This window comes from Dipodomys ordii, unplaced genomic scaffold (genome assembly GCF_000151885.1).
Source record: "Dipodomys ordii isolate 6190 unplaced genomic scaffold, Dord_2.0 Scaffold192, whole genome shotgun sequence".
Lineage (NCBI taxonomy): Eukaryota > Metazoa > Chordata > Mammalia > Rodentia > Heteromyidae > Dipodomys > Dipodomys ordii.
The window spans coordinates 3564345-3591245 of record NW_012267408.1 but is presented as its reverse complement, the minus strand read 5'-3'; the positions used below and the strand labels follow the sequence as shown (position 1 = coordinate 3591245).

General features: G+C 40.3%; 1 protein-coding gene across 1 annotated transcript in view; it reads left to right on the top strand.

Moving 5' to 3' along the window:
* The window catches only part of Dguok (deoxyguanosine kinase), a 38661-nt gene that overhangs the window by 8037 nt on the left and 3723 nt on the right, over positions 1–26901 (top strand). The window contains exons 2-4 of the mRNA XM_013034641.1: positions 4156–4268; positions 13526–13713; positions 22913–23060. Coding sequence (XP_012890095.1) covers positions 4156–4268; positions 13526–13713; positions 22913–23060 — 449 coding nt within the window. The remainder of the gene's footprint in view (positions 1–4155; positions 4269–13525; positions 13714–22912; positions 23061–26901) is intronic.

Genomic DNA, 26901 nt, shown 5'->3' with positions numbered 1-26901 from the left:
AATAAATGCTACCATTCTCACGAAACCCTGGGGAACACTTTCAAACAAAAACATCCAAGCTAGAAGAAACAGCAGGTAGTACAGCACTGGAAAAGTTAGGCTGTCTCTAGTTCTAATGTAAATATTTAACTTTGCATTATTTTAAGTAATTATTGCACATCTGTGGATAATACCTAGCAGAGATTGGTTCCAGTGGAATTAGTTAAGGAAACCCTGCCTTTTGGTGAATTACTCAGACTCTCCAAGCCTGCCAACACAGATTGCACAGGACTTAAGACCTTCAACTGATTACTGACACTGTATGCTGAAACTGACTTCTGACTAAACTGGCTTTCCAGAAACCTAGAAATGGGAAGTAGGGTGCTCTGGGCCTCCAAAGTGATTTGTTCCAGTGCCTGAAACTGTATGCTTCTTATTACATCTAATGTATTGGTATTCTAGATTTTGTGTGTTTAAATCACATGAGTAGATTTCTCAGAGTTCTGACTGCCCTTAGATGAATTAATAGCGTTGGTCCCACAGATAAAGTTGGCATTTTCTAACCTCAGAACCCTTTCCTTCCATTTGCAACATCTTTTTTTGTTTGTTTGTTTTTGTTTTTGTTTTGTAGGTCATTGGGCTTGAACTCTGGGAAACTCTGTCCCTCAGCTCTTCAGCTCAAGGCTAATGTCCTACTGCTTGAGCCACAATGCCACTTCTGGTTTTCTGGTGATTTATTAGAGATAAGAGTTTCATGGCCTTTCCTGCCCAGGTGGCTTTGAACTGGGATCCTTATCTCTCTCTCTCTCTCTCTCTCTCTTTCTCTCTCTCTCTCTCTCTTTTATCAGTCATGGGGCTTGTACTCTGGACCTGGGAGCTGTCCCTCAGCTCTTCAGCTCAAGGCAAGCACTTTACCACTTGAGCCACAGCACCACTTCCTGCAACAGCTGATAAGTAACTTTTTTTTCAGTACTGGGTTTGAACTCAGAGCCTCACATTTGGCCCATTACTGCTGAGGCATACCTTTACCCCTCATTTTTTAGTTTGTTTTTAAGATAGCATCTTGCTTCCTAAACCTGAGTATACACGTAGACTGTGATCCACCTACTTTAGACTTCCTTTAGTTCCTGGGATTTTAGGTTTAAGTCACCTAAAAGCTAAATGCTTCCCTCTGGAAATGGAGTCTTGCAGACTTCTCTGCTTGGACTGACCTGGAACCCTGATTCTAAGTCTCCCACGTAGCTTGGGATGCTAGGTGGATACCACTGTGCCAGCTATGGATTGAGGAGTCTCATTAACTTTCTGCCTAGGCTGGCTTCAAACTGTTATCCTCCCAATCTTAGCTTCCTAAGTATCTAGGATTACAGTTGTGAGTCACCAGTACCTAGCTTTAGATAATTGTTTTTAACTTAATAATAAATCTAACAACCATTCAACTCAACCATTGTCTTTATCTTCTTATATAAAATAGCTTTTCAGCCTTTAAACAGGGACCATGTTTCAAACTTACTGAACAGCCTGCAATCTAGATATTGACTTAATCTAGGCCAAATATTTTAAGCTAGGGTCTACTCAAGTCAGGCAGATTTCTAAAATATACAAACTCAACCGAATGGTAGCTGGCCAGAGTGGTAGGAATTAAATATGAGCTAGAGAAATCTTGAACTTCATGGAGGAGATGAAACCTTAGGCTTAGTAGGGAAGACATTTACTCACTGATGTGTGGGAAGAACAAAGGCTGAGCAAAATGAAAAGGCACACGTTGGCTGGAGGTGGGGACTAAGAAAAGCATGACTGTACAAAATGCACACATTCATGTTTGTTCTTATCCTCTGTATTGAGAGAAAATTTGGAGTGGTGTGTAATCAGTGTCATATTGGATGTGTGGGCTCATGTGCTGAAATATCAGCACACCTAATCAGTTAATGCAAATGACTGATAGAATCGACTGGAAGGATGTGCCTCTTCTTTCTCTGGATTCCATTTGAATTCCTCTAAAGGATGAGTTCCAGTTGATAAAGACCACTTCTGATAGAGGAGCTGGATCTCCAAAGACACTCCAAATGTTCACATTTATTGTGGTTGTGGTCATCTTTCACAAATGTAAACTTCAGAGAAAACTGAAATTAACATGTGTTTTATTTGTTCTGGCAGGACCTTAGGCAAGGGCTTTATTCTCTTATCCTGAGGACCCCAAATTGCAGTGGACTCATTTGGAATATCAAGCCAAGCACAAAGGATGGTTAGCTAATCCAGTTGGGAGGTATTGGTTTGGAAAGGCTTTCACAGCAGGTACATGTGAGCAGGAGTAGACCAGATGAAGAACAAATGGGAAAGCAATGTAAAGTTACATTTGCAAGAGAGAGCACAGTATGATTGTGGTTGCATGGAGCTTGGTCAAGCAGAGTACAAGAAAACTAAGGCCAGAGAAATACATGCAGAAGATACATCCTGTTGTATCTCATAGAACATGTGTGCTAACAGGTTTGGATTTCATCTTGAAGACAACTAGGAGCAGTGAAAGGATTATTGCTATTGCAGCGGAGGTTGCATTGAAGAGAACAGTCTTGAGTTGGCAAGAAAAGAGATGAGAACCTGGTTTTGAGCATGGAAATGAGAATGGAAAGAAAAGGACAAATGAAAAAGTAGCAGCAAAGAGTCACTTGGGGTTTGGCAAAGGGAGAAATTCTGACAGTGAATGGATATTGTTGCCATACCCCCAAGGTCTGGGATACAGTGGGAAGCTCCGTTTGGTACATGATAAGTTCAATTGAACAATATATCAACTGGGTATTCATGGGATTTCCAAATGAAGAAATCTGGAGGGCTCTGTATATCCAGAGTTCAGGAGAGTTAATGGGTCAGAGGTTGGTGTAGATGGGAAAAGGTAATTTGAGTGTTGTGGTACTAGGTTGACTCTACCTATAAAATATTTCTAAAAGCATCTACTTTGCATCTCTTTGCCATCGCTATGGTTCAACTATTAGTAACTTTAGACTCATCTGCCTACTTCTGTTTCTCTTTACCTAATGATCTTATATTTTTTTCTTTTCTTTGTTCTGGGGCTTGACATTCTGGCCTTCAATTCTTGCTCAGCTTATTGACTCATGGCTGAGGCTCTACTACTTGAACTATTTTTCCAGTCTGACATTTTGCTGATTAATCGGAGATAGAGTCTCTTAGACTTTTCTGCCCAGTCTGACTTCAGTCCTCTATCCTCCCAGTTTCAACTTTCAAATAGCTAGGGTTACAGGTGTTGGTAATTTCCCTACCCAAATCCCATTCTCGCTGACTTTTCTTTGCCCTTCTAATTCAATCTTCTTACCACCCCTACAAGTTCTTGTGTGACCTGGCCCTGAACTGCCTGTCTGCCTGCCTCGCTCCTTCTTAAGCCACTTTTCTCCCTTATATGCTCATCATGTAACTCTCCTAGCTTCTTATATGGCCTCCAACTTCACTGTCTTGTCACATATTGAGTCCTTTCTCTCCTCCTGTCTTTTGCTCATCCTTGTTCATGGATTATCCCTCTATCTTTGGCCTGGGTAACTTCATCTGTTGGGGTCTTATCTCATATGCCCCCCCTTTTTTTTTGAAGGAGCCCTCCCCAAACTCCTGAAATATATTAGAGTTATTCTCCATTGTTCCTTCCTAGCACTAATAGTTTGTGTGTTTTGGTATATATCATCCATACTAGTGCTATGAGAACAAAATTCATTCAGTGTTTTGTTCCTCATTATATTTCAGGGTTGGACAGTCTTGAGCACATAGCATTCTAAAAAATTTGTTAGACTTGTTGAATGAATGAGGATAACTGATTCCACTTGTAATTTTTACATTGTCATAGAAGCAATAGAACTGTAACTGAAGCTTTATAATTTATGTAACTGATTTTATCCACTTTTTATGGTTGTACATTTTCAGCTGCTACTAAATACTCTGTCTCTGAGAAGCTGGCCATCAAAATTGCAAATGAGCTCCTCAGAATTTCTCCTTCCTGTTGCTTTTATGCACTGTGGTGACTGCCTGACCCATCATCAGTCTGACAGTAACTGATATGACTGTTAAATTTAAGTTGGAAAATCTGGTGCTTGTTTGTATGACTGGCAAAGTTTAGTAGCAGCCTTTTTCCTCAGCCTGCTTTGGGAAGCATCCCAACACGTGCTGTTTGCATTGCAGCTGTGGGGAAGTCCACCTTCGTGAAGTTACTCACTAAAACTTACCCAGAGTGGCACGTTGCTACAGAACCTGTGGCAGCATGGCAGAATATCCAAGCTGCTGGCACCCAAAAAGTAAGTTTCCAGTTGTGGTGGGTAGTTGGCAGGCATGGGTGAGTAATCTAATTGTAATAATTTAATTTTCTCTGAGGAGATGAAGTAGCCCAGCTTGTCTCCTATTTAAAATAGCTTCATTCCAGAAAGTAGACCACATATACACCAAAAAGGATATGACTTGTTTGAATAAGTTTAGTTTTGATTTTTGTGGTTTTTATATGTCTGAATAAGTGCTTGCCTCTTTTCTTTGTGGTTTCCCAAAGCATGTCTCGGTTTGAAGATGAGTTTTGTCATTCCTACCCTTAAGTTTTCATATTATTATGACTGAAGCTGACCATCAGAATCAATAATTAATGACAAAGTTTTAGGAAAGGAACCTTACAAAGCATCTTGTCACACTTCGAGTCAAAGTAGAGGTAACAGCTAACATTTATAAAGCACATTATTACTGTATGCCAGGCACTGTTCCATGCTAAGCACCATGTGTTTTTTGTTTTCTTGTGCCAATCCTGAGGCTTGAACACAGGGCTTGGGTGATGTCCCTGAGCATTAGTGCACAAGGTTAGCACTCTACCATTTGAGTGATAGATCCACTTCCAGTTGTTTTGGTAGCTAATTGGAAATAAAAGTCTCATAGACTTTCCTGCCCAGGCTGACTTAGAATCGCCATCCTGAGATCTCAGTCTCCTGAGTCACTAGGATAATAAGCCTGAGCCACTGGTACTCAGCACCATGTGCTTTGCTTATACCGCATCACACAGGCCCCAGTGGCAGACAGGCTTCTTTGGTAAAGACTATAGGGTTGGTTTCTATAGGAACCACGTCTGTTTGGATGTGAAACTTGAGAGTAGTTGAGGGAGTGGTAGCATTGTGCCCTATTGAACTTCTCCTGCAGATACTTAGAACATTCGGAGTGGCTTAATCTGAAGTGGCTTGTTTTTTCCAGCTCTTTGTTATATGCTTCTTCCTTATATTGAACTATATTGAACTTCAAGGACTCTGACTCATTGGTTAAAGTTCTGCCTCTTGAGTTCTTTAGCTTTTCCATATGATAACCCTATGTATGTTTAAAGGCAAGGATGGTTCGCTTTTTCTCTCATGTTTTCTTTCTTTCTTGCTTGCTCTCTTTCCTTCTTTCTTTCCTTCCTGCCTTCCGTTTTGTGTGTGTGTGTGTGTGTGTGTGTGTCAGTCGTGGGGCTTGAACTCTGGGCCTGGGTGCTGTCTCTCAGCTCTTCAGCTAAGGGCTAGTGCTCTACCACTTCTGGTTTTCTGGTGGCTATTGGAGATAAGAGTCTCACGGACTTTCCTGCCCAGGCTGGCTTTGAACCGTGATCCTCAGATCTCAGCCTCCTGAGTAGCTAAGATTATAGGCATTTGCCACCGGTTCATGTTTTATTTCTTTGAAGAAGCCAAACACCTCTGGTTTTCCTCCGGTCTAGTTTTCATTCCAAAATAACTTTGTCTTATGTGTAAGCCCCAATTTTTTCATTTTCCACTTAGAATTTGCTACTTGTGGTATTCAGAGCTAAACAGGACATTCCAGATGGGATCTTAGGAGTGATAGAAGGTAGTACATAAATATACATACATGTATATGTGAAATTAAGTTTTCCATTTAGAAATAAATTATGTCATTTTTCTATATGTGTCAAGGCAACCTGTTAGGATTTCAGTATACATTCACAAATTGTTTGACAGTCTTCCCTTCAAGACTTGGAACATTATTTCTCCTTCCCTCAAGTAAGGGCTGGACTTTTTGATACATTTTTAATGAACAGAATGGCAGAAATAACAGTACAACCTTCCATGGTAGGTCATAGAAGACACGTAGCTTCTGTCTTGTCCTGGGGGAAGCCAGCTACTACATCATGGAGCAGTGCTATGAAGGAGGCCCATACATGAAGAACTGATGCCTCAGGAGTAGTCTTGTGGAGGTAGGGCCTTCAAGCCTAATTTAGCCTTTAGTTGATTTGTAGCCTTAGTCAACATCTTGACTGAAATATCATGAGAAAATTTCTGTCCCACAGAAACTGAGATAAAGATTTTGTTGTTGTTGTTAAGCTATCACTAGTATCCTATGTAAAGACAGCATATAGACAACTAATACTCCTGTATTTGAGGGTATAATGCTTAACATTTTTGTCCTCTTATACTTCTTTCTACAGAAGAGAAAATGCATATATTTATATATGCTTATATAAGTGCATATGCATACATATGCTTACATAAGTCGTGGGGTTTGAACTCAGGCCCTGGGCATTGTCCCTGGCTTTTTTGTTTAAGCCACAGCTCTCCTTCTGGCTTTTTGGTGTTTAATTGGAAATAAGAGTCTAAGGGCCCCCTGCCTAGGCTGGCTTTGAATTGTGATCCTCCTGAGCAGCTAGGATTACAAGTATAAGCCATCAGCTTTGCCACCAGATTTGCTTTTTTAAAACTTTATTTTTTTGTGGGGGGGGGGGGGGGGCATTGTAGGGCTTTAACTCTGGGCCTGGGTGCTGTCCCTGAACTCTTCAGCTTAAGGCGAGCATTCTACCAGTTGAGCCACAGTGCCACTTCTCATTATCTGGTGGTTAATTGGATATGAGTCTCACAGACCTTCCTTCCCAGGCTGGCTATGAACTGCGATCCTCAGATCTCAGCCTCCTGAGTAGATAGAATTATAGGCGTAGCAACCAGCACCCAGCAAAACAAAAATTTTAATTACCTTTTGCCTATCACTTGGTAGACAAAGCCTTCCACAGTAATGCCATGTTAATGATTATAGTATACAACATAATATAACATACTATCACTTAATTATTCAGTCCTGTATTTTGAGAATTTAGCTTTCTATTTTCTCTATTAAGAACAGTGTTTCAATGATGAATATCCTTTTAGCTTAACCTTTTTTTGTTTATTTGTTTGTTTTGTTGGTTATTGGGTTTGAACTCTGGGCCTGGGCACTGTCCCTGAGCTCTTCAGCACAAGGCTAGTGCTCTACCACTTGAGCCACAGCTCTACTTCTGGTTTTCTGGTGGGTACTTAGAGATGAGTCTCATGGATCTTCTTGCCCAGGCTGGCTTTGAACCTCAATACTCAGATCTCAGCCTCCAGAGTAGCTAGGGTTACAGGAGTGAGCCACAAGTGCCCAGTTTAACCTTTTTTTAATAATTACATTTTTTGAGTGTATGCCAGTACTGAGACTCAAATTCAAAACATGGGCCTGCCCCTTAGCTTTTTTACTAAAGACTGTGACTTTACTGGAGCCACCTCCACTTTTGATATTTTGGGTGGTTAATTGGAAATTAGAGCTCATGGAATTTCCTGAGATCTTGGCCTACTGAGCAGCTAGGATTATAGGCGTGAGCCACAAGCACCCAGTTTAATAGGTTTTGTGTACATTAATATTTTTGTCCAATCACCTAGAACTGGAATATTGATGTTCAAAATTTATGTTTATTGCTGGTACTTTTATGTTGTATAAAATTTCCATTCAGAAAATTTGTACCAATTTCTTCATACTCAGTAATACTAAGTATTATTCCTTTCATCCTTGCTAATATGAGATAAGAAAATATTATTTATGTCTTTGACTGACTGAATTGAAAGTGCTTTTTTTTTTTTTTTTTGCCAGTTCTGGGGGCCTAGGCACTATTCCTGAGCTTCATTTTTTTGGCTCAAGGCTAGCGCTCTACCACTTGAGCCACAGTGTCACTTCTAGCCTTTTCTGTTTATGTGGTAATGAGGAATCGAACTCAGGGCTACATGCATGCTAGACAAGCACTCTACCACTAAGCCACCTTCTCAGCCCACTGAAAGTGCTTTTTGAGCATCCTTTTTTATTATTTAGTGAATTGTCTATTCATTTTTTTTCCTATATATATATATATATATATATATTTTATTTTGTGCAGGTGCTAGGGCTTGAATTCTGACTTTTATGCTCTCACTTGGCTTTTTTGCTTGTGGCTGGCACTCTACTACTTGAGTCATACCTTTACTTCTTTTCTGTAGTGGGTTTTTGAGGTCTCAATATATGTAAAGAATATTAGTTCCCATATACTGCTTATATTTTTCTTTTGTTTTTATATTTGTCATATTTCATAATGTTCCTTTTTGTGTATGTATGCCAGTCATGGGACGTGAACTCGGAGCCTAGATACTGTCTCTGTTTGTTTTTTTAATATATAATCTTATTTATTTTTTGTATTTATGTGGTACCAAGGAATTGAACCCAGGGCCCCATGCATGCTAAGCAAGCACTCTACTACTAAGCCACATTCCTTGCCCTGTCTTTGAGGTGTTTTTTTTTTAAATTTTATTGTAAAGTTGATGTACAGAAGGGTCACAGTTACATTCTTCTTATAGAACATTATTACCCCCTCCCTTGATTTTCTCCCACCTTCCCTCCCTTCTCCCCCACCCCGAATTTTTTGGCTGAAAGATAGCACTTTGCCACTTGAGCCACAGCTCTACTTCTGGCTTTCTGGTGATTTATTGAAGATAAAAGTCTCATGGACTTTCCTGCCTGAGCTGGCTTCAAACCACAGTCCTCAGATCTCAGCTTCCTAAGTAGTTATGAGTGAGTTACTGGCACCCAGTTAAGGATTGTTTTGCCCAGTCTGACAGTTTGGCTTTCTTAGGGAATTTTTTTCCTTTATTAAAATTTGTCTGCCACTTTATGCTTTCACCTTTTTTAATTCTTTTTGTTGTATTTAAATTTTTCTTTTACTTCTTCCCTTTTATCATTTAAACAGTTTACTATTTTTCTCTACCAGTGATAATCTTTAAATTAAAATATATTTGTCTAAAATATATATGATGGAGTCTCTGAAAGAAAAATAAAAAACCAGAACTTTTTTATTACCATATTTTCCAGGCTACATCCTCAGGTATATTGAAGTTATGTGGACTTGGAATTTATAGAATTTTTGAAGTATGAACATTTCTCTTCTAATAGTTCTTAAATTGACATTAAGTTCCATAGTCACATTAATAATAGATGCTTTATACTTAACTCCTAGTTTTATTACTAACTACTGTTAGTAATACCACATTTATCCATGTATTGTTTGTCCTTTTTTCATTTTCTTTTTTTAATGTTTTAGCAAGGACTTATTTCAATACAACAAGGGTAAAGTAAGAAGATCTAGAAAAAGAGAGACATTTTCTGCTCCCCACACGGGATATGGGAGTTAAAGACTCACTTACTTCTTTTTGTTTTTGTTTTTGTAACAAGACCTCACCATATATCCCAGCCTGGACTCAAATTTGCAATGCTTCTGCCTCAGTCTTCCAAATACTGCATAGAATTATAGCATGTACCACCACGCTCTGCTCCTTATTTCTTTACTCCTTATTTTGACTCATCTTCTACTTGGCTGGGATATATTCTAGAGAAATGTTTGTGTGTATGTGCCAGTACTGGGGCTTGAACTTAGGGTTTTTTTTCACTCACAGCTGGTACCATAACATTTGAGCCTCAACTCTACTTCTACAACTCACTTTAATGGTGAATTGGAGATTAACAAGCTACCTGGGCTGGTTTTGAACCTTGATCCTCAGATCCTATCTGCTGAGTAACTAGGATTATACGTATGAGCCACTTGCAATGAGCAAGACTTTTTTTTTTTTTGGAAATTTATGTGGGTGGTATAATTTCTGAGTGGTTGGTGTTTAAAACTGTCTTTTGCCCCAGAATAGCAAAGGTAGCTTCTAATGTAGGAAAATGTTACATGTTTCAGATCAGTGGTACAGCATCTGCTGAAACCTTTCAAAGGGCCTTTGTAATCCAAGTGTTCTGTTTAGCCAGTTTGGACTACTTATTGTCATCTAATCTTTAATCTTTTTTCCTCTCCTCTATCTTTGTCTACACTTGAAGTGCTTTCTTCCTAATTACTAATTTCCATCTGTGAACATTCTTTTTTTTTAATTTAATTTTATTTTATTTGTGAACATACTGTACAGAGGGGTTACAATTGCATGGGCAGGATAATGCATACATTTCTTACCAAGCATTGCAGCCTCCTCCTTTGTTTACCCTTCACATCACTTCCCAGCCTCCCCCATCTGTGAACATTCTATAAACCATTTACTCCCTAGCTTAATGCCACTTTCCCAAAGCTTCCTGAGATTCTCTCCACAATACTTTCTGCCTAACTGACTGACTCTTTATATGCTAGTCATCCTTTTTCTTGTGCATTCCATAAAAGTCTCTGGAATGAAGGAGGATCTTTGTTGTTTGTTTTAGAAAGTATAACCCTTCTATGAAAGGTTATATAATTCTGTTGGTTTTATTTGTCGGTTAGGTGGACTTTGAAATAAGCAATTGCTTTAAAAAAAATTGCCTTAAAGTTTCAGAAAGAAGTAGCTATAGATGGAGTCTCAAAAGAAAGGCTGGGCACCGGTGGCTTACGCCTGTAATCCTAGCTACTCAGCACGCTGAGATTTGAGGATCAAGGTTCAAAGCCAGCCCAGGCAGGAAGGTCCACGAGACTCTTATCTCCAATAAACTACTAGAAAACCGAAAATGGCGCTGTGGCTCAAGTGGTAGAGCACTCACCTTGAGCTGAAGAGTACAGGGACAGCGCCCACGACCGACAAAAAAAATAAAAAGAAAGTTAAGCCAGGCTTGACACTTGGCAGACACCTGTAATCCTAGCTACTCAGTAGGCTGAGATCTGAGAGTCTTGTTTATAAACCACCCTAGGCAGAGAGAGTCTGTGAAACTACTATCTCCAATTAACAATCAAAACTTGGAAATGGAGATGTAAATAAAAAATAAAACAAAAAAAATAAGAAAGTCAATATAGTGTTACAGTGGAAGGATTTTATTCAAAGTGGAATTGTGTGTGTGTGTGTGTGTGTGTGTGTGTATTTATTTAGTACTGGTAATAGGGCTTAAGTTCAGGGCTTTAGCTTTTTACCACTCTACTACTTGAGCCATAGCTACACTTCTGGCTCTTTTTTTTTTTTTTTTTTGTCAGTTGTGGGACTTGATCACTGGGCCTGAGTGCTGTCCCTACGCTCTTCAGCGCAAGGTGAGTGCTCTATCCCTTGAGTCACAGTGCCACTTCCAGTTTTCTTGTAGTTTATTGGAGATAAGAGTCTCACAGAGTTTCCTGCCTGGGCTGGCTTTGAACCATGATCCTCAGATCTCAGCATCTTGAGTAGCTTGGATTATAGGCATTAGCCACCAGCGCCCGACTTACTTCTGGCTTTTTTGCTGGTTATTTAGAGATAAGCATCTTTGCAGACTCTTATGACCAGTCTGGCTTTGAAAGAAGATCCTCAAATCTCAGCCTTCTGAGTAGCTAGGATTACAGGCATGAGTCATTGGATCAAAGTAGAAGTTTAGATGGTCATTGATTGTTCACTTACAGCACCTCAGACCCCACAAGTCCATGAATGGGTTTTGTCCTGATCTCTTCTGTTATATTGAAGGTGGCATGTAACCTCATTCTGTCAAATTTTTGTCTAATAAGGCAGGAGAATCTCTTCCTCAGGTTTCAAGTAAGCTGGAGGATCTGATTGTATTTTTTTTATTAGCATGCATTAGTTTTACAAGGGGGTGTTCATTGTGACATTTCCACACATGTATACAATTCATCCTAATCAATATCACCCCTCTTTCCCACATCCCATGCCCCCTTTTTCTTTGTGCCCATACTGGGACTTGAACTCAGGGTCTCAAGAGTTTTGCTCATGGCTGACGCTTTACCACTTGAGCTACAGTGCTATTTCCAGTTTTCTGGTCATTTATTAGAGATAAGAGTCTCACAGACTTTCTTGCCTAGGCTGGCTTTGAACTGTGATCCTCAGATCTCAGCTTCCTGAGTAGCCAAGATCATAGGTGTGAGCCACCAGCACCCGGCTGATTGCTTCTACTAATGTAATAGTGAACATACATTTCTAGAGTACTACTTGGAATGCCAAGTAGTAGTGCTGTTTGACTAGAGTTTTGTTACATATGTGTGTGCATATAAATATATGTGTGTGTGTGTATGCATTATGATATAAAATTGATTTGCTTTTTAAAATGTGATAGCCATTACCCAAGTGCCAGTAGCTCACGCCTGTAATCCTAGATAGGAAGCTGAGATCTGAGGCTAGAGGTTCAAAGCCAGCCCAAGCAGGAATGTCCACAAGACCTTTATCTCCAATTAGCCACCAAAAAGCAGGAAGAACAACTGTGGCTCAAGTGGTATAGCATTGGCCTTGAGAACAAAGTTCAGGAATAGTGCCCAAGCCCAGATTCAAGCCCCAGGACTGATACCAAAAAAAAAAAAAAAAGTGATAGCCATTGAACTAAAGTGTAGAATAATGTTTAGAACAGTGCCTAGCACATATTAAGCACTTGGTGCTTCTATTATTCCCATCGTTGCTATTCCTTCACTTTTAGAGTTAATTAAAAATAAGGGTTTCTCAGATTTGTCTGTCTAGTCTGATTCTGAACCTCAGTCCTGAATAATTAGAATTATAATTATGAGCCACTGTGTGTGTGTGTGTGTGTGTGTGTGTGTGTGTGTGTGTGTGTGTCTGTCTGTCTGTCTGTCTGTCTGTCTGTTGGTACCAGGGCTTACCTCTGGGTTTTGTGATATCAGTCTGCTTACTCACCTTAGTTTGCTTACTAGTGCTCTACTGCTGGAGCCACACCTCCTGTTTGTCATTTTGCTGATTAATTTACCATGGAATCTACTGAACTTTTCTGCCAAGGCTGACTTTAAACTGAGACTCTACAGGCCTCAGTTTGCTGAGTAGCTAGGATGATGGGTGTGAGCTGCCAGCACCTGGTCCACTCCTCCTTCTTAAAACTCAGCAGGTTTCATTGTACTGTACCTTGTACTGCAGAATAACCACATCAACTGTTTTCATCCTCATTCACTCCCTTTTGTAGCCCTCCTCACTCCCACTGGTACTCACGCTTTCCTGTATTTTTTTAAGAAGGAAACTTTTTTCCTTCATTTTTTAAAATGGTGCTAGTGATTAAACTCAGTGCCTCATACTACTGCTAGGCAAGTACTCTACCACTGGAAGCATTCCACTAGCCCATGTAATTTCTTCTTTATGGGGGGAGGGGGAAGGATGGGATGGGAAGGGGAAACAAAGGAGGAAGCTACAATGCTTGATAAGAAATGTACTCATTATCTTGCCCATGTAATTGTAACCCCTCTGTACAGTATTTTCACAATAAAAAAAATTTCTTCTTCATTGAATATTAAGGGCATGGAGTAAAGTATATACTGTGGAATAAATACACCTTCTAGGAAATTCTCTACTTTTATCATCCCCTCTAGGATGACACTACCCCACGTCTTGGAAACTTGTTGGACATGATGTATCAGGAGCCAGCACGATGGTCCTACACATTCCAGACATATTCCTTTATGAGCCGCCTGAAAATACAGTTGGAGCCTTTCCCTGAGAAACTTTTACAGGCCGAGAAGCCAGTACAGATCTTTGAGAGATCTGTGTACAGCGACAGGTAAGTCACCAGGCGTCTAACTAGAAGCCTGACACTTACTTCTGCAGTTTTATTTTCTTATACAGATCCTGCACTATTCTAGCTATTGAAATTGTACTTTGATGTGAGGCACTGGTGGCCCAAGCTTGTAATCCTAGCTACTCAAGGGGCTGAGATCCAATGGATCATGATTTAAAGCCAACTCAGGCAAAAAAAAAAAAAAAAAGTCTGTAAAACTATTAAAAAAAAAAAGGTGGAGGGGGGCCAAGATGGTGATGGAACAGTAGAGAAACACCACAGCTCTCTCTGCAACCAAATAGAGAGTTGAAGTTCCAACGCTCCGTTTCCCCAAGAGACCAATTGTAGCAAAAAGGCAAACACCCAGAGAAAAACAGGAGGTTGAAAAAAAAAAAAGGAAAAGGAAAAAATTTCAGAACAGAAAAATGCGAAGATACTCAACTCCCTGACAAACAGTGGCCCTGCCTGAACCAGGGATACCGGAGACCCCAGAACCACAGTGCTTCCAAAAAAAAATTTCAGAATGGAAAAGTGTGAAGACCCTTCCTCCACCCCTTGCTGGCAGCGCAACTCCCTACCCAACTATAGCCCTGCCTGGCCCAGGGATGCCTGAGACGCCAGAACCACAATGGTTCGTCTGCAGAAGACCAGTGCAGAAGACTCCCAAGGTGCTGGTGCCGGACCCAGTGATTGTAAACAGAGACACCTCAGAGCTTGGAACCTGCACAAAGACCCTTCCCCCACCCCTCACCAGCTGAGCGGCCCTACATCATCCCACCAAAGCCACCTGGCCCCATGGCCATGGGGGAAAACCCCAGAACTACAGGGATCCATTCACAGAACACCAGTATAGAAGACTCACAAGGTGCTGGTGCTGACCTGGAGAGTGCAAACAGAAACTGAAACCTCAGAGCTCAGAACCTACATGAAGACCCCTCCCCCATCCCTCACTGACAGAGTGGTTCAGTGCCATCCCTCCAAAGCTGCCTGCCCCCCCCAGAACCACAGCAGTCCATAGGAGGCCAGCGCAGAAAACGCCCACAGCGCCAACCTGGAAAGCATAAACAGAGGCAGAGACATGTGAACACAGACCTGGAGCCACCACTACCACCCAGCCTAGCCCTCAATCCTCTCAACAGAACACAGAGCATGGTGGCAACCGGCAACCTACAACACACATAAACAGCGATCTGCTGCAGCACCACTGGACAGCTCCCAACCAGTTCCAGAATAAGTGAGTACCCACGGGAGACAGCCTCCCCCAACCAAGGGAGATCAGTGCTGGCGATAACCCTCAGAGATTGCCCTGGACCCCTACCCCTACCCCCTGGACTACAGGTCCCACTAAAACTGGGAACTGTGCAAGTGCCCCACCAGCCTGTGGAGCACACCTAGCCCACCAGGCTTGACCAAGAGTGCTCCTGGGAGGGAGTGCGAAAGCTCAAGCCGGGAACAGACTTCTGTGGTGCCCAGGCCACAGCAGCCAGTGGCAGAAGAAATCAGAACTGTGTACCCTGGGCCAGAAACCCAGTAGCACAGGTCCCACCTGAGCCCAACCAGTGTGTCCCAGGCTGGGGACTGGCAGCCGGGGCCAGGCCTGAGGATCAGGCGCCTGAGCTACATAACCCATCTGTCCCATTAAAGTCAGAAGTTGAGCAAGGAACTGTGCCTGTGATAGCAAAAGACATGTGTGTCCAAGGTGGGAGAACCAGAAGCCCAAATCCCACCAGAGACTGAACTGTGTATCCCAGGCTAGGAATTGGACAACTCAGGCCACCAGCACCTGATTATAGTCAGGAACTCATGTATTCTCCCAGTCCACCCGGTCTTGCACCCCTAGAGGGGAGCACAAGCAGTCTAGGCTGCTTAGTCCTTGGCTGAAGGTGGGAACTGCCTCTGATCTCCAGGAGACAGCTGCAAATCCTATGTGAGTCGGACTAGCAGATGGAGGTTGGCCTCTTCCCCCAACAGAAACAAGACCAGTAAAGACTCAACCAACCCAGGAACAAGAGCAGTCTTCATCAATTGATCCAGAAACCAACCCAGAACCAAACAAAGACAGCCACCTATTAATCAAAACAGTCAGAGTTTGGGATTGGTCTCCAATAATCCCTGAAGCCCCATGAAAAAATTACAGTGAAAAATTACAAGATTTATCAATACCCAAGCTAGCAAGCCAACCCCAAGAGCCAGCAGCCACCCAGGGAAGAACCCCAGTGAAAGCAAAACAAGAATGGAGGACAAACGCTACATCCAAGAGATGTTAGACGCAATAACTCAAGAATTAAAGTGAGAAATAGATCGGAAATTTAAAGAACAAAAAAATGAATTATCAAAAGAGATACAAGATTTCAAACAGGAGATTCATTAAAAAATAGATGCAGTACACACCTCGCTAAGAGATGAGATTAACACTCTGAGAACCAACATAGAAGTCATAAATGGTTCAATTTCCTCCATACAAACCACAATGGAAGCCATCGTTAACATAGTGAATGAAATAAAAATTAGAATATCAGGTACAGAAGACGAAATGCAGCAACTGGAAAAAAAAAGTTCACAGATATGGAAAAAACACTTAAACTGTGCCAAAGGGAAGTCCAAGAACAAGCAGACAATGCCAAGAAATTTAACCTTTGTCTAATTGGGGTAGATGAAGGTGAGGAATACCAGAATAAACGAATGCCATACCTATTCAATAAGATTATCACCGAAAATTTCCCTAGTCTTAAAAGAGAAAGTCTTACCGACATAACAGAAGCATACAGAACACCTAACAAGCAGGATCCCAGGAGGAACACTTCTAGGCTCATTATAGTAAAAATGATAGATCTGAATAATAACAATTTTGCAATCAACAAAAACAAAGAAGGAGCTATATTATAATGGGGAAAAGCTCAGAATCACTGCAGATCTCTCCACACCGACATTGAATGTAAGGAAAGCCTGGGAAAGTACCACCCGAGCCCTGAGAACCAATAACTCAACCCAGACTGGTATACCCAGCAAAGCTAGCATTCACATTCGATGGAGAAACTAAAAATTTTAATAGTAAAGAAAAACTAAATGAATTAATTCATAAACAATAAGCCAGCACTTCAAAGAATATTGAGAGGGGAAATACAATCTGAAAAAAACAAATCAAGATCAGGGATCCACATCAGACAGATATCACTAAAGTCCAACTTAGTAAGCACAGGAGGAAAGGAAAGAAGAAAAACATAGGAAAGGAAAATGACAAGAAATACAATGCATCTCTCTATAATAGCCATAAATATTAGTGGGCTCAATTCATCCATCAAAAGAAAAAGAACTGCAGATTGTATCAGAAAACAAGACCCATCCATTTGTTGCCTTCCAAAGACCCATCTCACAGCCAAAGATAATAAAAACAAACTGAGGGAAGGGATGGAGGAAGATCTACCATGCAAATACTCCCATCAAGAAGTCAGGAGATGGGCTGAGTATGTGGCTTAGTGGTAGAGTGCTTGCCCAGCATGCATGAAGCCCTGGGTTTGATTCCATAGCACCCCATAAGCAGAATAAGTCAGAAGTGGTGCTGTGGCTCAAATGGCAGAGTGCTAGCCCTGAGCAAAAGAAGCTCAGGGACAGTGCCCAGCCCTGGGTTCAAGCCCCAGGACTGGCAAAAACAAAACAACAAGAGGTCAGGAGTTGCTATACTGATATCTGACAAAATAAACTTTTCATTAAGATCAATACAAAAAGACAAAAAAGGACACTACATATTAATACAGGGAATAATCCAAGAAGAAGATATTACTATTATCAACTTACACTCCCCAAACATTGGTGTACCCAAATATGTTAAGCAAATACTCTCTGACTTATAGAATAAAATAAGTCCAAATACAATAAAATAATACTAGGAGACTTTAATACCCCACTCTCACCAAAGGACAGGTCTACCAACCAGAGGACTGGCAAAGAAGCCTCCAAATTAAATGATGCCAGATCTCTAGCAGAATTAATTGACATCTACCAACTTTTCCACCCTACAACAACCCAGTACACATTCTTCTCAGCAGCCCATGGAACTTTCTCCAAAATAAACCATATTATAGGTCTCACAAGGAATTTAAGCAAATACAAGAGGATTGAGATAATCCCCTGTACTCAATCCGACCACAGTGGAATCAGCTAGTTCTCAATAACAAAGCATACCATAGAAATTACTCAAATATATGGAAATTGAACAGCACACTTCTGAGCAATACCTGGGTGACAGGAGAAATTAAAGAAGAAATTTAAAAGTTCCTACAATTCAATGAAAATGAATAGACATCACAAAAGAAATCTGTGGGATATGACAAAAGCAGTCCTGAGGGGCAAATGTATTGTTCTCAGTGCACACATCAAAGAAATAGAGCAGACTAAGTAAATAATCTTATGTTGCAACTAAAGCTGCTAGAAAAGCATGAAAAACTTGAACCTAAAGTTACTAGACATAGCAAGATAACCAAAATAAGAGCTGAAATTAACAAGATAGAGACTAAGAAAACTACAAATAAAATTAATAAAACAAAAGGCTGTTTGGGGGGGGGGGAATCAATAAAATTGATGGACCTCTGGCAAGATTAACTAAAAAAAAAGAAGAGAGGAAAGCCAAATCAATAAGATCAGGGATGCCATGGGGAAAATTACAACAATACCCAAGACATCCAAACAATTATAAAGAATTATTTCCAGAATCTGCTTAATAAGGAAGAAAAAGCTAGCAGAAATGGATGAGTTTTTAGAGAAATACAAATTGCCCAAATTGGAACAGGAGGAATTAAATCAATTAAATAAGCCAATATCTTACAATAAGATAGAAGAAGCAATCAGAAGTCTTCCAACAAGGAAAAGCCTGAGATCAGATGGACTCATACGGAATTCTGTAAGACCTTTAAAGAGGAATTAATACCCATACTCCTCAAACTCTTCCAAAAAATAGAAAAAAACTCTTCCAAAAAATAGAGGAAACTATCCCAAACTCATTCTATGAAGCCAATATCACGCTCATTCCCAAACCAGGCAAAGATCCAACCAAAAATAAGAACTACAGATCAATCTCCTTGATGAACACTGATGCAAAGCTCCTCAATAAAATTTTAGCTAACAGAATCCAGAAGCATATCAAAAAAATCATACATTACAATCAAGTAGGCTTCATCCCAGAGATGCAGCGATGGTTTAACATACATAAATCAATAAATTAGTCCATCACATCAACAGATCCAAGGTCAAGAACCACATGATAATCTCCATTGATGCAGAAAAAGCTTTTGATAAAATGAAACATTCATTCATGTTAAAAGCTCTGGAGAAAATAGGAATAGAAGGAATATTCCTTAAAACAATAAACACCTTATACAACAGACCAATAGCCAATATTAAATGGGGGGAAACTGCAACCAATTGTCCTAAAATTAGGAACAAGGCAAGGATGCCCACTCTTTCCATTCCTCTTCAATATAGTTCTGGAGTCTTTGGCCAGAGCAATAGGGCAAGAAAAAGACATTGAAGGTATCCGCGTAGGGAAGGAAGAAGTTAAACTATCCCTTTTTCCAGATAACATATTAATATACCTCAGTGATCCCAAAAACACCACTCCTAAACTCTTAGAACTTATAAACCATTTCAGCAAAGTAGCAAGATACAAAATTAACCCACAAAAATCAGTTGCCTTTCTGTACACCAACAACATACAAGCAGAAAGGGAAATCAAGGAAACAACCCCATTCACAATAACCTCAAAAAAAAATATTTAGGAATTAACCTAACCAAAGATATAAAGAACTATTTAAAGAAAACTATAAAAACTTAAAGAAAGAAATCAGAGAGGACACCAGGAAATGGAAAGAAGTTCCTTGTTCTTGGATAGGAAGAGATGAATGGATCCAAAACTTGTGGTACTTACATACAATGGAATATTATTCAGCCATTAGAAAGGACAAAATAATGGCATTTGCAGGGAAATGTATAGATCTAGAAAAAAACATTTTGAGTGAGGTAAACCAAGAGCAAAGAGACAAATGTCACATAGTCTCCCTGATATGTAAATGTTAAATACAAAATGTAAGGAGATACAACAACATAAACAGGACTCAAGAAACAAAGGACCTCCACTCATCTTGTCGTATCATCACTAAATGACCCCATGCTGCTGACCACATATATGGTATATATGCACACATCTGAAGGAAACTAGGAGGAAGACACTGAAACAGGGAAACAGGGGAAAACATACAACAGAGGGAACCATCAGCTACATTGGACATTGATGAAAAACTAAGCAACTCAAGGACAGCAATGGGAGGGAGGGAATGAGAGGGATAGAGGGAACAGCTAACACTAAGCAGAAGGAAAGAAATGTATCACCCGATGTGGAAGAAATAGCTGTATTGTCAAAGCTCATAGAATTCACAAACTTTATAAACTACGATAATGACAATTTGCCTCATGAAGGTTAGAATGTGTTTGTGACTTTAAGTATCAGTATCTCACAATACTATGAAATTTGTGAAATGTATGTAATCACTTAATCACAATAAAAAAATTTAAAAAAGGAAAAAAGCAGTACTGGCAATGTAGCTCAAGTGCTATGCACAGAATTCACACTCTAGTACTGCCCCTAAAAGAAAATTGTACTTTGAAAAAAATGTTTTTTCTATTCTTTTTCCAGGTTTAGGACTTGCACTCAGAGCCTCAGGTTTTTGCTCACTGGTTGGCACTCTATCGCTTGAGTCATACCTCTAGAAAGGATGAATATAGGACAAAGTGGCTCAACCCTATAATCCTAAGTACTTAGAGGCAGGGATCAAAGGAATACTGTTAAAGTCCAGCCCAGGCAAAATGAGTTCAAGAGACTCCATTTCAACACAGAGGAGGCTGATTGAGTCCTTGACTCTCTAAGGATACTCATCCAACAAATACTGAATTTGTTCTCAGAATATATGCTCATATATGTGTAATGTATGCTCCAAAGGAAAAACAGAGTTTATTGGGGAGAGTAGATTATAAAGAGGAAGAAATCTAAGTCTTTTCTGATTGAATTAAAAGATATACCAGCATGTAATTTTCAAACAAAGCACCCAAATGTTCCTTATAGTCTATTCCTCTCCAAAGCCTCTTTATTTAGTCTATATGTTTGCCCTCACTTTAAGTACTTAACCCTTCACCCTTTTTTTTTTTGGATGGGGAAACAGTCTCTATGTAACCCAGGCTAGTTGAATGCACAATCTTCCTACCTCAGCTTCCTGAACACTTGAATCATAGATGTGTGCCACCATGCTCAGCTGCCTTGCACTTCTACCTGCTTTCATTTGTCATCACTAGCTTTGGAGAAAGAAAAACTCTTCCTCAGGAGAGTAGGGCCCCTTTTGTAAGACTTGTTTTTCTTTAAAAAATCATAATTTCAGGGGCTGGGAAGGTGGTTCAGTGGTAGAGTGCTTGCCTTGCATGCCTGAGGCCCTGGGTTCAATTCCTCAGCACCACATAAGCAAAAAGAAAAAAGCCGGAAGTGGTGCTGTGGCTCAAGTGGTAGAGCGCTAGCCTTGAGCTGAAGAGCTGAGGGATAGGGCCCAGGCCCAGAGTTCAGGCCCCATGACTGGACCCAAAAAAAAAAATCATAATTTCAATCCTGGTGGTACATGTAATCTCAGCATTTGGGAAGCTAAGGCAGGAGGATTATGAGTTTGAGGCTGGCCTGGACTGTCTCATGAGTGAGACACTGCCTCAAAAACAGAAAAGATCTAAATTTCATCTTCTAATTATCTGTGGAGACACTGACAACATTTTTTAGAACATGAATTACAAAAAGTCACCTTAGGCCTTCATCTAAACCATTTCAGACTAGGAAAGGTTACTTTTGAAGTTTCCAAATTAGCTTCTTCATATCTTAACATAAAGCAGTTATAATACTGAGATTTGTTTAATACTCTGTGCCAGCCATTCTAAGCACAGTATGCAGTCATCACAACAGCAGGCTGAGAGAACTTAGATGACTTCTAAGATGGCATGGCTAGTGACTTCTACAGCTAGAATCAAACAAGAAGCCAGGTGCCAGTGGCTTATACCTATAATCCTAGCTACCCAGAATGCTGAGATCTGAGGATCACAGTTTGAACCCAGCCCAGGCAGCAAAATCTGTGAGATTCTTATCTCCGTTTAGCCACCAGAAGCTGAAAGTAGAGCTGTTGTTCAAGTAGTAGAATGCCAACCTGGAGCAAAAAAGCTAAGTGACAGTGCCCAACTCCAATACTGGTACACATGCTCTGAAACCTACTCTCATAAGGGCAACATTCATAGCTTTGCAGTTGGTTTTTCCCTGAGCCATTCATACATAGAGATCCTGAATTTCATTTTCCCAGAACTGGAAAGTTACTGACAGTTGCCTAAGAAACAAGCTCGTTTTTGAAGATGTAAATTGTGTTTTGTATCAAGGTGACTGATGGGTGAAAGCAGAATTGACCCTTCTAAAGCTATTGTTTCTATTTAGCTCCAATTTCCTAATTTACTAGATCCTCCTTTTGTTGTGGAAGTAAGAAAGGAGGGAAGCTAGTTTGATTTTCAGCTTTAGTCTCCTTTTATCTGACTTAAAAGTTCAGCAGCAGAGGAAGTAAGCCAGCAAGAATATTTTACAGGAGAAGTCTGCTCTCTTGGTAAGTAGTAGGAAATGGATTTCTTTCTCCATAAAGATGATACAACATAAAAACAGTTTTCTCCATTTTTTAACTAAAGAATAGTTCTAGTTGAAGATTCAGAAACTTTAGTCCTTAAATGTGACATTGGCTTTATCCTGCATTCATATGATTTTTGTTTGATGCCTTGATATAAAAATAGGGAAATATCCAGGGTGCAAGTTTACACACACCCTTTGCTGACTGGTTTCTAACGGGGCAAACTGTCAGGGACCAATGAATTCCTCTTCTAGTGTTCCTTTTCTTACATTGAATAATTACTCATCTGGACAATTGTAGTTTTAGTTTCTATGTCTAGGTACTATTTCCCATTGCATACTTGTGCAGGGAGGGAGCTGTGGGTTTAGAATTGAGATTTCCTAAGGATTGATGATGATCTAGAAAGTGGTTTAGATAGACATTGGTTATTGACTTTTTTTTGCTTCTTTCTCTGTCTTTCATTCCATTTCCTATTATTTCCCTTCCCCCATCTCCCATCTCCCACTTACATTTCCAACTAGGTATATCTTTGCAAAGAATCTTTTTGAGAATGGTTCCCTCAGTGACATCGAATGGCATATCTATCAGGATTGGCATACTTTCCTCCTGCGGGAGTTTGCCAGCCGACTTTCAATACATGGCTTCATCTATCTCCAGGCTTCTCCCCAGGTAACTCTGAACAAAAACTTTAGATTTTAGGGCCAAATGAAACCTAGGCATTCTGCAAGCCTTTGATTTTTCTGGGTGGAGATGTTAGAGCGCAGAGAGCAGTGGTATTTAGCCCTATTTTGGTATTATGACCCAGTTGGCTAGTTCATAGGCTCTTGTTTCTGGGGAATAGAGGTTGGACTCAGATACTGGGACTTATAAGGACAAGCAGTTTCTCCTTCATTTTTCTTCTGTATTGATTCTGATTGACCTGTGAGGAGGGGCAGGATGATGATGATGATGATGATGATGATGATGATGATGATGATGATGATGATGTTATGATAGTGATTATTGTTGTTGGGTGTTCTATTAAGTCTTTCTGGGGAGACTACTTAAACTATTTCAGCCAATGTAAAATGAGAGGAGCTGAAGAATTCTTGTACCTTAATGACAGAAAAGAAAATAACTTGTTTAGAGATAGGATAGAACTGTTTTGATGGCATTAGGCCCAGGGACCCAAGTATGCCTCTGTCCTGAAGTCACTCTGACCTCTGCTGTAAGACTCAACGAAAGAGCAAAATAAAAGTTTAAGTATCTCTAAATAAAAGCCCATGCTAGTGTGCAACACTGTAGCACTGAGCCCTGAGGAAAGCATATGAGGTGAACCTCAGTAGGGCCTTTGGCTCCTTCCACCTGATCTTCCTTGAATTCTAAAAACCGTGCTTGGGAGTATGGGGAAATCAAAAGAGAAATGGCTGGGCATCATTGTTCCTGCAGCTACTTACAGTCAGTAAGAAAAGAGTGCAGCTGGCCAGTGGGCCTCAGGAGCATGCAGACAGTGTGTGGTGAGTGCATGGGGAAACTGTCACCTGAGTTTGGGACTTGGGAAGCTGGTAAGCAGACTTACCAGCAGTCACAATCCAGTTCCTGTATCCTCTCAAGCAGTCAACATGGCTTTCCTTCCTGGGTAAGGAAGAAGTTTGGTGAAAGCATCCATCCCATGGTATTTGTGCACCTACACTGTCTTCACAGTCAGGTATGTCTTCTCTGTGAGGACCAAGATGAAATGTGCCCAACCTAAAGCTCTATTTCAAAGGTTCTTTTTTTTTTTTAAGAACTTTTTAAACTGTATCAGTAAAGCAAGAATTATACCAGATGCTCAAAATATGAGTTTTATCTAGACCATACAGGAAAAGGGATTGCTCTGTTAAGCAAATTAATCGGTTTTTTAAAAAGGGAAATGTTAAGTCTATTTTAATAGATGCTTATCTAAAAGCAGTGAGTGAATAATTATAAATAGCTTTTGTAAAAAGAATTTTTCTGTCCTGAGTATACTTGGAAACATGGCTATATTATTTTTAAATATATTCAGACAATTTTCTTTTATCTCAGAGAGGAAAATTATATAGCTTTGCTATATCTAGCAATCCTAAAGCGACTTGCTGGTGGGAATATAAATGGGTTAGCTTCTTTTTTTGTTTTTAGTACTAGGCTAGGAGATTGAAATCCAGGGCCTTGTGTATTTTAAGCAAGTGTTTTGCCACTTGAACCCCAAGCCCTTTCACTCTTTTAACAGTGATTTAATTTAGTAGAACAAGATAAAGTAGGGGGAAACAGGGGGAAAAGTGAAGTCATATGTAAATGACTAATGCCTATAATTCTATCTACTTAGGAAGTTGAGACCTGGAGAATAGTGGTTTGAAGCCAGCCCAGGCAGAAAAATCAATGAGACTCTTATCTCCTATTAACTACCATAAAGCCTGGCTAGCAGCATGATAAGCCATTCAAGCATGAGCTGAGCATGTGCAAAGCCTTGAGTTCAAACTCTGGTACTAGAATAATAAAGGGAGAGAAATATTTTTTGTTCCTTACACAGAAAGAAATAGAAATTAAATACTCCCCATTTTAGTGTGTGTGTGTGTGTGTGTGTGTGTGTGTGTACTAGTCCTGAGACTTGAACTCAGGGCCTGAATACTGTTGCTGAGTTTTACTCGTCTAGTACTCTGCCACTTGAGTCACATTCCACTTCTGACTTTTTGGTGGTTAACTAAAGTTAAAGAGTCTTATTGACTTGACTGCCTGGGCTGGCTTTGAACTTCCGTTCTCAGCTCTCATCCTTTTGAATAGCTAGGATTACAGGTGTGAGGCCACTGGTACCTAGCTCCAGTTCATTTTTTAAATTTTATCTTTAAGAAAGAATATCACTGCTACTTTTGCATAGACTGTTCTTGAACTTGCATTATTCCCTATTTAAAAAGTAGCTGGGATTAACAAGTGTGAGCCCCTGTGCCCAACCTAAATGGGTTAACTTATATGGAGACAGTTTGGCAGTATATTGAAGCAAGTGCTCATACTTTTTGGCCTATCAATCATTGTGCCTCTGTATACAGTCTCATTGTTTGCAATAGCTAAGTATTAGAAACAGGAGTTATTAATTGAGGAGGGGAAAGACTGATGAGAAGAGGTAAGGACTGCAAGTGGTGATCTTTGAGAACTGTGTCTGCTAATCAGTTTGGAGAGTTGGATATAAGGGCCTAAAGCAAGTCAGTTTACATATTTTCAATTCCTTAGAGAAAAAAGGAAGACAGCAAAGATGCCAAGTCTTTGAGAATATTGTGTACCACATGTGGGGATAAAGTTCACCTTTTTAGGAAAGGTGAAAGAGGAAAATTCTAAAGCAATAGGTTAATTCATCAATGCTTTCATTACAGATGACATTGAATAATGTTTTGCTGAACAGAGAGAAGAACAAGGGCAATTAAGGCAAAACAAACATTTGGAGCAAAGGTTTTGAGGTGTCACGTAGCTTGGCCTGTCCTACAGGAAGGAGGCCAAATCTTACTGAAGCAGCAAGACCAGCAGAGGAATAAGGAAGTTGAGGACAAGTAGGATGAGTGGCTTTGTGTAACAGGTAAAGAAGGAGACACTGTTTTCTAAGCCAGTGCACTACTTCAGACTTTCTACATATGAATAGGATAGAATTCCAGAAGGGAGGGAGAAAGAAATCAATGTTAAGCCTCACTTTTAAATATATATATATAGAGAGAGAGAGAGAGAGAAAGAGAGAGACACACACACACTGGATACCAGTGTTGCTGATACTTATAATCTTAGTTACTCAGGAAGCTAAGATAAATTCTTGAGACTCTTATCTCCAATTAACCAGCAAAAAAGCTCAAACTGAAGGTGTGACTCAAGTGATAGAGCATCAGCCTTGAGCTCAAAAGGCAAAGGAGAGTACAAGGCCCTGAGTTCAAGCCCTAGTACCAGCGCATACACACAAATTTTACACACACATACACATTTGTTTCATTTCTTATGTATGCAGGTGTTTACTCCAAAATGAGTGCTTGATATCATATGAAAGAGATATTTCATATGACTTAGCATTTCATACATACAGTGCAAGCCAGTGCCTCATGCCTATAATCGTAGCTACTCAAGAGGCTGAGATCTGAGGATCACAGTTAGAAGCCAGCCCAGGCAGGAAAATCCCTGAAACTCCTATCTTTACAAAAGTACAAAAAAAAGCCAGACAGACATGGAGTTGTAGCTCAAATGGTGTAGTGCTATCCTTAAGCACAAAAGCTCAGGGACCATGCCCAGGCCCAGAGTTCAATCAATCAATACAGAGCAACTCACAAGCCAGGCATGGAGGCACACACTTGTAATCCCAGAATTTAGCAGGCTTAGGCAAGAGGATTACAAATTCAAGGTCAATCTAAGTACTTGTTCTCTCTCCTCTCTCTATCACTCCCCCCTTAGGATGGATGGATGGATGGATGGATGGATGGATGGATGGATGGATGGATGGATGGATGGATGGATGGATGGATGGATGGATGGATGGATGGATGGA